This window comes from Astatotilapia calliptera, chromosome 20, assembly GCF_900246225.1.
Source record: "Astatotilapia calliptera chromosome 20, fAstCal1.2, whole genome shotgun sequence".
Lineage (NCBI taxonomy): Eukaryota > Metazoa > Chordata > Actinopteri > Cichliformes > Cichlidae > Astatotilapia > Astatotilapia calliptera.
Window position 1 is genome coordinate 17,461,285 of NC_039321.1, and position 17,756 is coordinate 17,479,040.

A 17,756-nucleotide genomic window follows, 5' to 3' on the forward strand; every position below is an offset into this window, starting at 1 on the left:
CTTATTTGACATTAGTTTTATATCTCTTGTGCATTTCAGGTGTGCGAGGTCAGTGCGGAGAGCCAGGTGAGGTACGAGTTGGAGACCAGGTTCCAGCAACTTCAGTCTCGACTTGCTGCCGTTACCTTGGAAACAGAGGAGGTCAGCTATTTGTTTTCTGCCTGTTTCCTTAATGGTCTGTCTGCCCTAGTCTGTCTGACACTGCGTTAGCCAGGGTGGAGCTTTGCAACATGAGCCTTAAACCTTGAACTCGGAGCAGCTAAACCCACAAATCGCCTTTTTTTTGCCTTTCTCAGATCAGTAAAACGCTTAAAGCCACACTCGCAGCCCTTCTGGACACTATGTGCGACAGCGACTGTAACCCCTCCCCCGATGTGCCCAGCAACCTATCACACGAGCCGCCCGGTGGAGGCACCCTTCCAAAACTTACCCTTGCCAAGCGTCGAGCCAATCAACAGGAGACAGAGACCTACTACTTCACAGTGAGTTAATGAATTGACATGATTGACAGGAGTTTCCTGATAGCAGTTTAAATGAGCAGTGGCTTTTTTTTCCAAACACAGATAAAAATGATCAACTGTTTTTGATTTATTCACTATTTCTTTCTTTTTTTCATCTTAGAAAGTGAAAGAGTTCCTTACCAGCAGCTCTCTGGCCTCCAAACTTCAAGCCAAACATGATATCCTACAAGATGCCATACAGAAAGGTACAAGGAGGATGGATTTAATGCAGTTTGTTCCAGTGTTGCCTTTGATTATGTCTGCAAAATATCCACATACATTAACCAAATTCCAACATGGCCACAAACTGCCTCTTGGCTTAATGAGCATCTTGCAGGTTTTGTCACTCATATGAAAAAACCTGTTAAAAATAAAACAGAAAGAAAGCATGACTGTACATGCTCCACAGTAACATTTAGAGCAGCTACAACAGGCCAAGTATAATAAGACTGCATCAGTGGTAGTCTCAGATTCTGATACTGTGCATTGCACTGAACTCTGTCATACACACACATATACATATGTTACGAGAGATGTCCTCACGCTCTCCAAAGTTATAGACTGTATACAAAAGATGGACATAGCCATGATGTCACTCTTTCACATATTTTCTGTTTCTGTCTTCCAGCTGAAGCCGTTGACAGTGACCCTTCCAGGTAAACAGACTGTATATAAGAGCTGAGAATAAATCAGTGTGACTGAAATGGAGAGAGTACAGAGGACATGGAGAGAGGACAGTGATGGGCTAAATTTAAACCAAAATTGCTTTTTCCATGATGTATACGAATCTATTTCTAGAGGGGCGGACACCTGACTTTGCAGTTATCAACAATACTACATCTTGACTGTCACTATGGGATCATGCATTTTATCTATTATATTTCCCAGAATGCAATGTGCTCGGTCAGTGCGCGTTCGGAAGTCCAGACCTGTTTCCCAATTCTGCCACACACTCTTCAATACAGACATACTGTCCTACATAGAGGTAACACTCACATTCATTCACACAGAAAACCAAATCCGCTCTTCATTTGTTTTTACTTGTCTTGTATTGTTTGCTGCGCTGCTGTTCAAACCTTCCAAATGAAAACCTGCCACATTGATGCAGAAGAATTGGGGATTGTTGAGGGTTCTTGCAGCACATGCGCACAATGACAGCCCCCCACCCCCCTTGCCCCCTCCAGTGTAGTTACTGCTGCCTTCGTGTGTATGGTCATGCTTATGGCTTACTGCTGGCTTTCTCTCCTTTCAATCCATTCCCCCTTTTATCTCCTCCTCTCTCTCTTGTGAAAGGATTAAAATGCACTGGCCTCTTTGCTGCCTCCTCTCGACTCCTCTATTCAGTGTGTGTGTACATGAGCGTATGTGTGCGTGCGCGTATGCTTATGTGTGCCTCTTCCCACTGCCTCTAAATCTTTATTCCCCTTATTGTCCCCTCTCCCTTCTCTTCTAATCTGCTTTTTCTGTGTCCCCGCTCTGCTGTGTTTGGCTTGGTGCAGAAGAAGAAGGCGAATGTCTCGGACACAGGTACTCAGCACCGTCTGTGTGACTGCTTATGCAGTGCATGCAGACTTGGGACTGTTTACCACAAAGAAGCAGTCACCATGTCTAAGTCGTGTCCAGTGCAGCTTTTTTCAGGGAAGTTTTAGCAGCAGGTGTAAAGCTCTTTTTATGAAATGTGTATGCAGTATTCCCCCTTCAGTCTGGGTCTCTCATGTTCATTAGCCAACTTGTAAAGCACTTTGCTCAACCTTTTACGATAGAATGTGCTATAGAAATAGAATTGACACTGGCAGCCTGGCCTCAGCAACACGCACCGTAAATGTTTAATCTACTGAGGCCCTGAAAAACTGGTGAAATACTCTTAATCTAACCATTTGCATGTTTACATACAGTACAACAGCTGAAAGTCATAGAAGTTGCTGGGTTTTTATTTATTTACATTACACCTATAGTTGTACTATATAATACAGATTTTTTTTTTCTGTGTACAATATCTCATCTCTTCATTGTCTTCATCATTCACCTTCCACACACATTTGAGTAGAGTTTTTCACCGACTAAAATGCCCAGTAGACAAAAAAGAGCAGACAAGAAAAACTGGTGCAGCTGCAAATGCACAGTCACGTTAAGCTCCAATTTAACAACTAAAGAGTCAAAAATATTTCCCATTTTCTCTCATTTGATGATGATGATAGCTCAGTCATTTCAATGCACACAAAAGTTCAGGCATGAACTTCTGTGCACAATCATGAGACTGGAAGGTTGAGTTTATTATGAACCTAATAATAATGATATTAATTTTATGCATCAGTGAGGAAATTGCCTAAAAATCACCTTTACTGGTGAACTATCAAATTGACAGTCATTATCAGTGTCACAGCCCTAATTTACTGTAGCACTTTAATCGTTGAAAATATCAGCTGTCGGTTAGCCTAGCATAGCGCATAAACTGGATGCAGAGAAGAAGAGTTAGCTGAGTTTTGTTGAAAAAGTTGTTTTTTCTAAAATATTTTTTAGATGTTTCTTTTTTTGTGTGCCTTAAACTAACATAGGACACTGTCAGTCTGCATGCTAGCTCTTGTTTCCACTGTGCTAAGCTACTAGCTTTAGCCAAAGTCTTTCTAGAAGTAAGTCTTGTGACTGGTAATGCCCCTGTGCAGTTATGTGGGCAGTTATTTTTGATGCCCCTATTTGAATGAATGAGAAAAGAGCCATAACCCTTTAATTATCGCTTGGTCTTAAAAACATCATGTGTAGAATCGACAGTCGAATCTGTTTAGAAAATGCTTTAAAGGTTAGCTAAACTTTTCCTGTGCATGTGCAAAGTTTCATTAAGGCTGCATATCCCATCTGAATCTTGCAGTAATACAAAAAGGATCATCATTACATTACAGAAGTGTCCCATAGATTTCTATTCAGGACTCTTTAAGTGTCGACTTGCTTTTATAAAGTCTTTGTTTTAGCTTTACATAATGGACAACGGTGGTTGTATAGTTTTTAGTTACTTGTAGCCAAGTGCCCTTAAAAGAACCTCAATTGATGAAACTTGTACTTTTCAGTCATCTTTAGTTTCTTGCATTGCATCTTTCTGTCTTGCATATTTCCCTTCCCTGTTATTGGTCTTCCTTTCTTTCATCCTTTTTTTCCTCCCCCTCTCTTTGCATCTCCCTCTTCACTCTGTTTCTGTCTTCAGCACCGCATTCTCGTCTCATCTCTCTTCTTCTAACCGTCTTTTTTCTGCAGAGCTCTGGACAGCAGATTCCTGTGGTGGTTGAAAGCTGCATTCGCTTCATAAACCTTCATGGTGAGTCAGTTTTTGTCATATCAGTAAGTCATGCTGTGAGAGCTTTGGACAGTGAAAATGAGTAGGTGGAAGGACCTGTTTTGTATTTTTTTTTGTGCACTTGTGCATATCAGGCATCTATGAACGCGTCATATGGTGTGAATATGTGTTTGTGTGTATCGCAGGCCTCCACCATGAAGGAATTTTCAGAGTTCCAGGCTCACAGAGGGAGGTGAACCTCCTCAGAGATGCATTTGAAAGAGGTAAGTGCTTTCCTCGTTTTTTCTTTCGTTTTTTTTTTTTTTGTTTGTTTGTTTTTTGTACATGTGCTGAGATAGCAGAACTTTTTCCTCAGATGGAGAAAACTAAATCAAAGAAGGGAAGTTGTTTATTTACATTGCAATAAATATGTCAGTTAAAGTTTACACAATTAAAACTGCAGAACACTATAGTTGTTCCATTAGCACAAACTAGTGGTTTACAAAAACTGCGTTTGCAATGAAGCCAGAGCCAGTGAATGTAAGTCTAGCATAACTGAGGGTTGACCTCAATCGACCAAGTAAATTTTAGCAACTCGAATGAGTGAGCTGGATCATTCATGGCCATTTATTTACACAGGAATACTACATTTGTCTTTATCAAGCTTGCACTGTTTCCCAGCCATCTATCTTCTTCCACTTATCCAATTCAGGATCATTGTTGGGGTGGCTCGTGGATTCAAACCCAGGAAACTTCCTGTCATAGTCCTGGGATTTTTGAGCTTGGAATTTTGAACATTTTTAGTTTTGTACAATCAGTTGGGTTTTTTATTACTCACAAAATGAGTTTGATGTCATTAGAATCTCTTTAGTTCCAGTTTCCATTTGTACTAGAGATTTATTGTTCCTCAACGTTTGATTTCCTTTTATTCACCAATCTCTGTGGTTTCATAGTTTCAGGTGTTTATTGTTTAGATTTTTGTGTTCTTTGTTCCCATTAGGTAGTTGTTTTCCTTTTCTCATAACCTTAAGTAGTTTCTGCTGTGTAATTAAAAACATTTTTTTTGTTTACCTAGTTTGCCAGTGAGTCCTGTATTTGGGTCCTGTTTCTTCCAGAACCATGACACTTTTTTGTTGTTGCTGTGAGGCAGTGATGCTAACTACCACACCAACATACCATCCTAAAATGGTTTAATGTGATTAATTATAGTTTTTCAACCATCCATCCATCTACCAATCACCATAGGGCTAGATGCATGCTACATTCTGGGCCGTGTCAGTAATCAGTTTTCAGTTATTTTTTTGGCATCAATGTTCCACCAAATCATTATGCCATATGTGGCTGTTTTAGACAGGATGCACTGCCTGAAACTGCACCTGTCTCTAAAACCACTAACCTTATCCACACACACACACACACAACATTGTCCAAATACCCCAGCAAGTTTGTCTGCGGCCTGCTTGCCCATCTGCTCTGGATGCTCAGATGTCAAATTGCATGTGCCTCAGGATATCTCTGAACCCTAGTTTAGGTCTGACATGGTTTTTTGTTTTTTTGATGAAAAAGATAATGTAAAAATTATTAACTTCCCGCTAACCATTGGCCACAATGAGTTTTAAGAAACACCCCACAACAGCACACATAAAATAGGTCTGGGAGAAATTACAAATATAATACGTCTATAAATAAATATCTGCATATGACCACACAGATATCTGTAGGTAGGGGACGTGACTTTTGGTTCTAAAAGCTTTCTGGTTTCTGGTCCGCTTCTAGTTCGGTTGGTACTGACAGCCAGTGGCTTTGTTTGCGAGCTTGTAAAAAGGTCATGTGAAGTGCAGAAGACTAAACGTTTTTCCCAAATCAACCTCAAACTACCGGCTGACAGTTTTAGCTTCTTAATAGCTCTTTGTATTCATAAACAAGAACTAGTACACAACGTTTTGGCTCAAATGTTCTTTAGTTACAGCCCTGAAAAGCAGACCATGTTCCAAGAGGCTGACACCAACGTTACAGTGTCCTCCTCATGATTCTGCAAGGGCTTGGATCTGCTTGGAGAGCGCCAAACATAGCACTTTCTTCACTTTTCTTTTCTTCTGTGTTGCAGTTTTTAATACCAAAGCAGTTCATCATTTTCTCCTCATGTGGATGTCGCTTTTTTGAGAGAGAGAGAGAGAGAGAGAGAGAGAGAGAGCGAGAGAGAGAGATATTTTTAATGTGTGTGAGTGAAACAAATCCTTTCAGTTTACTCAAGTGGAACTAAACGAGTATAATAGGATCACCCACTTGTCCGTGTTGTCAGCAGCTCTTCATGATTGAGTCAGCAAGCGAGTATTAGCCTGTAACCTGGTCTAAGTTAGATTGCAAATACATCTTACCTTTACAGTTTTGCAAATTCTAACTGGCATGAATCCTTTTTGCCAGTGACTTTCATCATCTATTCGCTAACTTTGTCTTTTCAGCGCTGAGCTGGTAGCATGCAGTTTACACTGTGAGATCTGAGACAACAACATAGAGCTAAAAGGCTTCATAGAGTGAAGGAAAAAGCTCATGCCTGTGTCCTCTGCTACTCCGATTCAGTCATCTCACGTGTGTTTAACCTCTGTGTAGGAGAGGATCCTCTGTCAGATAGTGAGTGTGACCTGGACTCTGTGGCCGGTGTGCTGAAGCTGTACTTCAGAGGCCTCGAGCCTCCTCTCTTCCCCTACGACAGCTACACTCAGCTGCTGGAGTGTGTCCGTAAGACCCCTTATGTAACTTCTCTATGTGTGTGTGTCTGTTTTCAGATTGTGTACTGGTTTCACTTGGGCTTTTTCATGTCTGCTTTCTGTTACTCGAGTATTTCTGGAACATTGTAGTTCCTAGATACTTTCTCAACCTTGGTTAAGCTGACTCAGCCCGTCGCGTACTGTGCAGTGAACCATTTTTTGCCTGTGATCCTGTTTATCTTGATATAACTTCACTGATGCTCAAACACAAAGCAGCAAAAACAATGCAGCGTTGATGCAAGAAGATGCAACTTATACAGCTGGTTCTTGCAGCGCATAGTTTGCTGTGTGTTTATCCCTTCCACTATCTCCCTGTTATTTCTGTAGGTCTCTTCCCAATTCAGTTTTTTTATTTTTCCAGGACAGATGCTCTGAGTCACAATTTGCACAGCTAACCAGTGCAGCAAACCTGCCTGGGGGTTGTTTACTCCCCTTAAATTTGTAGATTTTCCATTAGTGGCATAGCATAATCAATCCATCCTCCTCGCCTCTTTCTTTAAGGAAGGATTTTGGGTGAATTTTGGTCAATGCAGGCTTGGAAAAACTTAAATGCAACAACTAAAAGTTTTAGTTCATCAGGTCATTTTGTTTTCTTCCTGTCATCAGAAATCGAGGAGGAGGTGGACAAAGCCGTCCAGATTAAAATGATTGTCTCGACCTTCCCGAGGCCTCTCCTCATCGTGATGCGTTACCTTTTTGCTTTCCTCAACCAGTAAGTTGCACCAAAACCCAGTGTGGGATATTTTCACATATCAGATATGTGCCATCCTCATAAAACTGCACACTCGTGCCAGAAATAGAAAGTCACCATGTGCGTGTTTGTGTTTCTCTTTTTTTCTCAGTGTGTCTCAGTACAGCGACGAGAACATGATGCAGCCCTACAACCTGGCTGTTTGCTTTGGTCCAAGCCTGCTGAGGGGGATGGATTCTGATGACGCTGTTGCTAGGCAGCCACAGGTTAACGACCTTGTCAAGACCATGATCCTTCAGCATGACAGCATCTTTCCCAGCCAATCGGAGCTGCCGGGCCCTGTTTACGAGAAGCACATGACTCTGGAGCAGGAGTACTGGTGAGAGGAGTACTCATTGATAAAAATGTTGTTTTTGCTGCAAAAAGACAACAACTCTAAGTTCTTAACAGACAGCAATTTCAGTGAACACAACGCAAAGTAAGAAAACAACTTTTTCAGTTTGACATCAGAAGCAGCGAGTTGCGACCTGCTAGTCATGAAAATAATGTTGTCTAGTCCCTTTGTTAACCCTTTGTTTACGCCAACTTTCATTGCATTGGCTGCCCCTCACAAACCGATGGTTTGAAATGCAGGTGGGTGGGGCTCTTTGTTTACATCGAACTACAGAGGACTGATTTCAAAGACGCCCTGAAAATCAAAGTGTAAAAGTTCTGCAGCAGGCTAGTTCATTTTGCAGAAATTTAATTGTAGCAACTCAAAATGGTACTCAATTTGTATGCCCCCACCTGCTCGTATACATGCATCACTATAAATAAGATGGTGGATAGTGTCCTGGGGATCTCCTCCCACAACTGGACCATCGCTGAGCTCCTGGATAGGCTGAGGTGCAACCTGGAAGCATCAATGGACGGAAACATAATTTCCCCGAGGTGTTCCATTAGGTCAGGTGGGGTCCTCAGGCCACCACATGAAGTCTGTTTCACATTGTTGGTCAGAGACATTCACACCAGTGTCCTGCTGGAGGTCATTTTTAAGCTCTGGCAGTGCTCAGCCTGCTCCTCCTTGCACAAAGGAGAAGATATCTGTCCTGCTGATGAGTTAAGGACGTTCTACATCCCTGTCCAGCTCTCCTAGAGTAAATGCCTCTCCCGGAGTCTCCTCCATGCTCTTAAGACTGCGAGGAGACACAGCAAACCTTCTAGCAATGACACGTATTGATGTGCCATCTTGAGGAGTTGGACTACCTGTGGAACCTCTGTAGGGTCCAGGTATTGCCTCATGCTGCCAGTAGTGACACTAAACTAATGCAAAACTAGTGAGAAAAAGTAAAAATGCGAGGAGGGGAAAAAATGTCAGAGGCCTCCAGCTGTAAAAGCATTTCTGTTTTAGGGGTTGTCCCATTGTTGCCCCTCTAGTGCATTACCACCAAAGCAACTGAAACTGATTAATACCCCCTCTGCTACAAAACTGAGAGGATCAATATCCCAGAAATTCGGCTGATGTTTGATCCTGTACTCGGATTAAAAAGTGTACCTTTGGGCTTTTTTGAGCAGTAAATTAAGTAAATACATAAAAGTGCCTATCACGCTCAGTCTGAAAAGATATTTGTTGAAGTATTTACTGTCATCAGTAAATAATTGGGCAGCAGCCTTTTTGCTCCAGAGATTTGTTGTTCATGTCAAACTTTTAAGACTCAGGCTGAGATGGTTCCAAGTACATAAAGCATCTTCACCCCTCAGCCCCCTTTTCATGGTTCATCCTCTTGAAACAGAATTTCATGCCACGCCAAAGGCACTTCTGTGTAGCTCATAATGCTTTGTGTAAAAACATAACGCTTAATGCTATTAAGCCGATTGCTCGCTAAAATGGAACACTAGCCTCCAGGCTAACCCCCTACAACCCAAAGTCAGTCTGTTTCCTTCATGATCTTTTTATTAAAAATCATTCAGTATGACATTAGACCAAGCCTGAGGTTTTAGGGTCATTTGGGAAATCTCACAGCAGTATGAAGTCTTGCATAAAGAGAGGCTGTGGTGTGACAGTTAGCGGAAGAGAAGAGGAACCGAGCATGACTTTGGTTTTCTGCTTTTCTGCAGTGAACCAATCACAGAAGAGGGAGATGGTGAGACCGAGCATCTGCCCAGTGAGGATGGTCAGTACGCATAAGCACCAACCCTGTCACATTATTGTACTGTTACACCACAAAGGTACATTATAACCTTGCTTTGTGTGTCTGCTGGTGTGTACAGAATGGGAGGCGGTGGCTATGTTTGACTACGTGGCGAGATCCCCGGCGGAGCTTTCCTTCAAGCAGGGAGAGCCTCTCATCCTTCACAGCAAGGCCTCTTCTGATTGGTGGCGAGGAGAGGTGGGAGGGGTTAAGGGCCTCATCCCTCACAAGTACATCAGTGTGCTGGAAGGGTGAGTGACATTTCTATGTCACATAACCACTGCCAAAATGAAATTTCATGACACCCTTAAGGCATCATTATCATTTCATACAGAATTTACTGTTTTTGTCTGCTATTCAGGTCAGTTTATTCAGTGCCACAATTCAAAGTGAAATTAAGGCAAATCGGTTTCCCTGAGTGAGCGCCACGGCAGCCTGCAGTATGACTGGATAGATTTTCTTTAATAACTCATACGTTTGGATACTGTTAAGGTTTAAAGTTAGGAGTGTGGCTGCTTTGAACGACAAGTGCCGACACGGGCACCTTGGGTAATTCGATTCACTGAACTGGACCTCTCCATTACAAATGGCCCCACTAATATTCTTTACCAGTTAAAGTGACAGGAAGTGACAAAATGAAAGAAAAACAGCGTCTGTGTGTGTGTGTATGCTGATTGGATGCCATTAAATCAGATAAACTGGTAGAATTTAAAACCCACAAGTGGAGAGAGAAAGTATTTCAGCATCAATTCATATTCTCTGCTTGTGTGTAGGTGTCTGAACTGCATATCTAATTCATAGCGCCTTATACCAATCCCCAGTTATCTCTAATACAGATATGAAGAGATAACAGTGCTATGATATCCAACATTTATCAAAGTTAAAAACTGTGGCCTCAAACATTCCCAGGAGGGTGATTAAATATCAGTGCAGACTAAGCACCACCAGGACATCACAAGTTTCTCAAAGGTCATTTTCTTTTTTGAGGAGCTGTTGCTTTATTTTGAAGTTATTTTGTTCTTGTCACACATAAGTTCACCTCTGCTGCTGGTCCCTCCTACAAAACGTTTGTTGCTCAGTCTTCATCCCATATTTAAAACTGTACTGCTTGTGCTTTCTCTCGTGAAATATATATCTCTCTCCTTCTCCTCCCTTAGGTCAGATCGAGGGAAAAGAGAAGAAGGAGGAGGAGGTGGAGGAGGAGGCAGCACTGGAAACCTGACAGCAGAAGATCCACAGACAGAGAACACAACCCGGTACACAGAAGCATACACAGACGAACAAACACACTCAAATGCACACTGCGGTTTATTAAAAACATGTAATAGCCATAAACATCTAAGTACACAAACTCATACGTCTACCCAGCTCCACATTTTTGTACAAAGAAGCATATAAGCTCGTGTGCGTAAATAGACTTGAAAGTTCAGAAGTTTCTGTGTGTGTCTTCACAGGATGCGGGTGAACAGCGATAGCGCTTCGTTGCCAGGACGGCAGAGAGGAAGTGAGGGGAGCCCTAGTCGAAAGCCACCAACCTCCCCCGCCACACGACACCTGCCAGTGTAAGACTCGCACCTATCTTGACGCACTGCAGGCCTCATGCATGTGCAGCGTTACTCAGATTGATATAAATTAGGTTTGCAGCCAGTTGAGACTGTGGATAAACTCTGTTCAGGAAAAAACTGCATGAGGGGAAGTAATGTACACGTGAGAGCCACGAAGGTTTTGCATTACATTTTTTGTACAGCACCACATCACCCTCTGTTTGGACTGCTTACTGAGAGTTACAGTGGGAGAAAATAAAACTGTCATTATCTATATACGTGTGCATCTGTCTATATAAACAATGTGCAACATTACCATTTACATAGTAGTACACAGTCTTTATTTGCATACATCTGGTCATTTGCAAACTGAAGGCATATTACATCCACTGTAATATCTCATTTTTTTCCACTTACAGTCAGGTACATTCAGTAATTTTTTTAGGTTATGTATTACAAAAAACTGTATCATAAGTCTACACAGAACTTGAAACAAACTGATGCATTCTCATTAACTTTCCCAAAGTTTTACAGCTTCTTCCAGAGTAAAGGTGCACGCTTCTCACCTGGCATTGACAGCTGAGTTAAACAGCAATCTGACAGCCTACACAATAATTCGCTTCAATTCAATTGTTTATTATATAGCACCCAATCATAACTCATGGCTCTTAGTACCGTAAGGACCCTACAATGACGTCTATGTAAAAGTGTAAACTATTTAAGGGTGGGTGATTTTTCCCGAAGTGGTTGTGGCAATCACCAGCCAATCAGGATTGGTGGAATGAGACTGTTGCTTTTGAGAAATACGCAGGGAGGAGCATCCCATGGTGAGACATTGAAACGAATGCTAGGATTGAGCACTCACTTTTAACAGGAAGAAACCTCCAGCAGAACCAGGCTCAGGGAGGGGCAGCCATCTTCCTTGACCAGTTGGGGGTGGGGGAGTTGGGGGAGGAATAAAAGACAAGCTGTGGGTGATTAATAATAAAAAATAATAATAATTAAATGCAGACTGGTGTATAAACACAGAGTAAAAAAAGGTGAATGGAGATGAAACACTCGGTCCATCATGGGAAGCCCCCAGCAGTCTAGACCTATTGCAACATAACTAAGGGAGGGTTCAGGGTCACCTGATCCAGCCCTAACTATAAGCTTTGTCAAAAAGGAAATTAAGCCTAATCTTAAGAGTAGAGCGGCTGTCTGTTTTGTTTTTTTAATGTTTCAGAACTCTTAATAACAGTGCACTATTCTGGGTTAAACTGCTAGTCACTACTCTTGTATTTTTTAGTTTTACTTCATGGTGCCGGTGTCCTTGTGTCTTTGTATCAGTAGCCCGACACACTGATGCAGAAATTTGTCGATTTGGCTCATCTCCACAGTATTTCTGAGAAGAGCTGCAGCTGCTTACAGGTTTAGGCGGGAGCAGCACTTTCTGCTGCTGAGGATGAGGAATTTGTGGATTTCGGAATCAGATTGTGGAAAAGCAGAGCTACAGCATAGAAAGTAACATAGCAGGTCAGAACACTGCTTTCCACAATTGCACAATTCAGCTGTGGAATAAATGAGGCAAAGCCCAAAACTTTAGTCTTTATAGCGTGAGAAGATGGAGAGAAACTTTTCCAACACATTAAAGTAAGGTTCAGATCAGAGGTGGCATCTGCCCGTGTCTTTCAACATCTCTGTTAAGCTGTTTATGTTTTTTTCTTTCAGGTCTCAGGAGCGAAGGCACACGTTGGACACTCTGAGACAGGGAAACTTCAGACCCCCTGACAGACCTCCATTCATTCAGGCAGAAAGAACACCAATTGATAAGGTTAGCGGTGTAACATATTCAACCCTTTGTTAACAACCAAAACAAAAGCATTACATTACGAAAAATTCTAAAATGTGGGTATGACTTTTTATAAAAAAGTTCAAATGTATGCACAATATGAAGCAGTAACTTTGCTGGTGGTGTTTTTTTACGATGTTTCATCTGACGAGTGTTAGCTTGCTAGTTTTGCTCGTTGACGTTAGATTTATATTAGAGACTTTTGCATTGTGGCTCACAGCTGCAGGTCTATTTTTGCTTTAAAATGTTAGTTTTAGAGTTGCATCTCTGTCCTGGCTTGCTTTACTGGGGGTTTATTATGCACTCACATAGTCTAAAAGTAGATGTTGGTGCAATTTATGAAGGTTGGTATTACTACATAAAGACTATTAAAAGCAGCCGTGGTGGGCTTTGGGGGTTTTTTTGTTCTTCTTTCTGGTTAACACCACTAATGCAACTGTGAGAAAGGCGGTTATATATATTCAGAACTGATGATTAGAGAGGGGAAGTACTTTTTATTTTACAGAGAAGGGCTCTAGATAGAAAAATCTGAAAATCCTCTGGAGCCCACTGAAACTCTGAGGTCTTCATCACGGCTGTTTTTATTAGTTCATTTCATTTATTAGTTCAGATTGCTTTAAAAAAATTCATTTAAACAATCAGTTGCCATATTTGTTCCAAGTGACGCATTTTTGTCAACCTGCACAGTAACTTAACTAACCACTTACCACCACTGCAAACCATGCATGATCAATCACTGCTCTAAGGCATTACTATAATCACATAATTATTTCCCAGCATACAGTAATGTTTAATCAAAGCATGTTTTCACATAATAAGTGTGTGGTTGTGTAGCATTACTTCTTGAGAGCAATTTCCTCATACTCTTTCCATCCTTGTTAAATTGGACAAGTAACGCATGTGATAAAACACTCCAATAATCTAAACAAAGAATGACACCATCCATTTTCTTGGAAATGGTCCTTTATATCAGCGGTCCCCAACCTTTTTTGCGCCACAGACCGGTTTAATGTCAGACAATATTTTTACGGACGGGCCTTTAAGGTGTCTGTGATAAATACAACAAAATAAAATGATACGATCAAGACAAAAACTGTGGTATTTTGTAAATATAATAATAAACGCAAATTCACTGTGTGATTGTGTAACTTTATTAGCAGCGTCCTGAAATGCACCAACAACATTGAGAATAACATCCTCCTCTCTGCCCCTTAAAGCTCTCTGGTCGCTATGGTAACGCATAAATATTTCTTTCAAAATAAGACACACAACTTCAACACGGGAAACCGAGTTAACGATAAAAGCCCCCGAAAACCTTAAAATTTACACCCGAGCCACAACTCTGGCGGCCTGGTACCAAACGACTCACGGACCAGTACCGGTCCGTGGCCAGGGGGTTGGGGACCGCTGCTTTATATGATATTTGGATCACATCACTTCTTGATTCTGAGTAAGTAACTATGATGTTAGATGTGAGAGTGAATTCATTCTGCAGTGAGAACACCACCAGCAACTTATGTTGTTCAGTCAGTGGACTTTCTGTTAAAGTCTAGATTAAATTGACTTTGTATACAAAACTCCACCTTCAGAGTCGCTCAGTTATGAGATTCCAAGTTAGAGCCTTCACAAAAAAGTGATGAAAAAAAAGGACCTTCCAGTCTTTAACAGTGTCAGGATGCAGCAGTAGAATAATGCAGTATGTAACAGAAAAACTTTGATGTTCACCTCCCCTCCTCCTCCTCCTCCTCCTCTCGCTCTCTCAGGAGATGATCAACCGTCAGATGAACTCGGTGTTCAAGGAGCTCCTGTCTCGCCAGCCTCCCTTGCAGGGGTCCGGCATCACTGCACCTGTGGCCACTGCAGCCCCTGCACCCTCCTCTTCCTCCTCTTCATTGTCCACCTCCTCCTCTGTTCCTCAGGCTGCCCCTGTGGCCAAAAAAGCAGGATTCGGTCTCAGGGGACGGGCCCTTTTCAGACCGGTGGACTGAGACTAAGGAGGGGACAGCCAGGAAATTATTGATTCATTGTCTGACAATGATAATTATCCCGCTGATGCCAATTGTGCATTTGGGAAAGATCTTGATTTTTTTTCTTCTGTTTTTTCCCATTTTTTTTTGGACACGTGTATAATAAGTGAGTCTCTGCCATCTCATAGTGCCACTATTCTCTGTGCCGTGTATGTCCAGTGTGTCTGGTTTTGGTCTCTTTTTTTGCTTTGTTGTTGTTTTTTTATGGCCTGGTCTGCTTTTGTTCTCAATCAGGGATGTGACTTCACCAGACTGACTATTTAAACACAGTTGCCATGATACTAACTGTACATCAACAACAGAAGACTAAAACTGCCCCCTAGTGGCAGGTCTGAGATCAGTTCACCCAAAAACCTTTTTCCTTATTTAAAAGAGAAAAGAAAACTGATCTGGGGCCTGTGTCTAGGAGTGCCTTCACATCTTTTACTCTACATGTTTAATTCACTTGAAAAGATCTGATAATTTTCAATTCTGCATATTATAATAAAAATGTGACCCAGGCAGATGTGTATGGAACCCAAAGTGTTCAGTATTAGCAGCAAAACATTGTAGCATGATAAAAAGAAAGTGCTCCCTGTTTCAATTCTAAAGGTTTGACACATCACTGCATAATAAAAATAATATTTAGCAGATCTTAAAATTAAGTAAATAAAGCCTCAGATGAAATACAAAATACAACACATTTTATTGAGGTATTGAAGTGTGTGAAGAATTAAGTACTCCTTTACTGCTTTCATATGAAGTAACAGAAATAGTGTCTAGGTGCTGCTATTTAAATCCACCTGATTAACTGAATCAACAAGCAAGTGTCACCATGTATCATCTGCAATGATCTTGGGAGGCATCTGTTGCTGTCCATCAGTCTGGAAAGGTTTTTTTTACACATTCCAAACAGTCTGAAGTCCATCATTCTACAGTGGAAAGGAATATTTACAAGTGATAAATATTTAGGAATGTTGTCAATTTTCTCAGGAGTGAATGTCCTGGGAAATTTATCCCGAAGTGATATGAGCTACAACTGAGTGAACAGGCCTCATTTAGAAAGTTTAAGTTATTAGCAGTATACCTGGAAAAACACTGATCCAATATGGTTTGTATGGAACAGGAAATGGCCGATTTTAAACATGACATCAGCTAACTACTTCACCAGTTAACGAAAGTTTACTGTCTAACCCATTTGTTTTTTCCAGCTGACTCTTTTTGGAGAACAACATGCTAGGCACATCATATTTGTTGCTTTATATAAAAGAAGTTTATTGGAGTTACAGCAGTAGCTAATTTAGAATTGGTTTGGTTTGGTTAGCAGCTAACCCTGCTAGCTCAACAGCTAGCAAGGTTAGCTGTTAGCTGCTTTAGGACGGTAGCATACTGCTAAAAAAAAAAGGTAGTGGAAAAACACCTCTGTCATTAAATAGTGTGTTATTGGAGAAAAAAAAATAACACAAAAAGGGTTTTTTTAATATTTTGTGAATATTTTTTGAAAAATTCCTTTCAAGCTAAAAAAAAAAGATCAAACAACTTTTTATAATGATTATATCCTAAATCATCTCACAAATTACAACTTAACATTTACATTTATTATTCTGTTGATTTTTTATTTCATATTAATTTATTGAAAACTGAACACTTTGAGACTCCGTGTGTGTTAGCTAGATACGCTGTTAGCATTGAGGTTGGTATACTTGGTCTTTGCATAACAGCATGTTGTGTTGAAAAAACACAGAGAAGAAAAACACATTCCCCTTCATATGTGACGTGGCCTGATATGTTGGCCAAATCTCAGGGCTTATGCAGAGTTAAGGACAGGCTAACTCAGGTTTGGCTTAGAAGGAATAAGAAAGGGTTTTCTCTCAGGTCTTAGGTCGACTTACTCTTCAGCTGGAAACTGTGCCCTTGTCTCGAGAGCCAAAACGGCCCCTATATCAGAGAGGTGTCCGACTCTTTCTCTGATTTAAACTGTGAACACCATGGCGCTATTTTGGTGCCACAATTGAAACTCTTGTCTCATTCATCCACACTTTGGGCCCCCCTTGCTGTGTTTATGGCATCATCATAGGCACTATAAAACATGGACGTAGCTACCGTGATGTCACCTGTTGGTGTCTGAGGTCCCGTTTTGAAGCCACAAGATGAACATTTCTGTTGTCGCCATCTTGGTTGCAAGACACTGGCTCCAATGAGGACAAGCAGCAGTGAAACTGCTTGCTCATTGCTCAATATCTTGTGCCTGACAAGTCGTTAGACAGTGCATGAGCAGAAAATGCCACTGCTAATCTTCCTTTTTGAGACATGATATAACCAAGATTTTACTTTTTATTATTATTGTATATGACCCAAAACAAGTGACTAAAGTAAAGTTTTACCCAAAGACCCCTACAGTCTTTTTCAACAACAGCTATTGCCATCTGGTGGCCTTCAGAGAGAATGCAGGTTTTTAGGCACTTCTGCATTGGCTTTATTTTTAGGACCAGGAAGCATGTTTTTTCCCCACAGGTCCCATTCAAACGTGTTTCAGGATTCCTGCAGCAAGGTGAACAGCTCCTTTGACTCTAAAAGCATTTTAAAATCTTACATACATCATCTCACATTTTTTGTGTTTCAGTATTGGAAAAATGAAAGAAGAGTTGTTTTGTTTTCCCTTCTTTTATTGATTCTGCATCTATGGTTAAAACACCCTGTTGTTCTGGATCACTGTTCGATGATGTCACTAAGTTTACTGCGTCCAACTGTATATGTGGTTAAAAAAAATGAATAAAGATGACAAAGTGATGAATGGTTAACAGATTGTTGTTGTATTTAAGGGGATTGTTGTTCATTTGACTGGTGTGACTGCCACACGTGGTTCAGCTGAACTCGGGCATGATGGGGGTACAAGTGGTTGCGCTGTGCTTCTGAACATGGCTCTCCAGTAGTCACTCAAAGATTTTGCCTCTGGAAAAATAAGCAACCCCAACTTCCT

The 17,756-nt window shown here is 41.1% G+C and overlaps 1 protein-coding gene across 2 annotated transcripts in view; it reads left to right on the forward strand.

The window, feature by feature from the left end:
• arhgap4b (Rho GTPase activating protein 4b) overlaps positions 1-16,268 on the forward strand; it is a 29,333-nt gene extending 13,065 nt beyond the window's left edge. The window contains exons 9-24 of one of the 2 annotated variants that reach the window (XM_026153988.1): positions 40-141; positions 297-482; positions 622-706; positions 1,129-1,156; positions 1,389-1,485; positions 3,747-3,807; positions 3,972-4,049; positions 6,376-6,504; positions 7,140-7,245; positions 7,376-7,603; positions 9,322-9,377; positions 9,475-9,646; positions 10,553-10,651; positions 10,850-10,957; positions 12,650-12,752; positions 14,534-16,268. In XM_026153988.1, coding sequence (XP_026009773.1) covers positions 40-141; positions 297-482; positions 622-706; positions 1,129-1,156; positions 1,389-1,485; positions 3,747-3,807; positions 3,972-4,049; positions 6,376-6,504; positions 7,140-7,245; positions 7,376-7,603; positions 9,322-9,377; positions 9,475-9,646; positions 10,553-10,651; positions 10,850-10,957; positions 12,650-12,752; positions 14,534-14,758 — 1,863 coding nt within the window. In that variant the 3' untranslated portion in view covers positions 14,759-16,268. Of the gene's footprint in view, positions 1-39; positions 142-296; positions 483-621; positions 707-1,128; positions 1,157-1,388; positions 1,486-1,999; positions 2,028-3,746; positions 3,808-3,971; positions 4,050-6,375; positions 6,505-7,139; positions 7,246-7,375; positions 7,604-9,321; positions 9,378-9,474; positions 9,647-10,552; positions 10,652-10,849; positions 10,958-12,649; positions 12,753-14,533 lie in introns of both variants that reach the window. The other variant, XM_026153989.1, reaches the window with a different exon arrangement.
• The last annotated feature ends 1,488 nt before the right edge of the window (positions 16,269-17,756 follow it).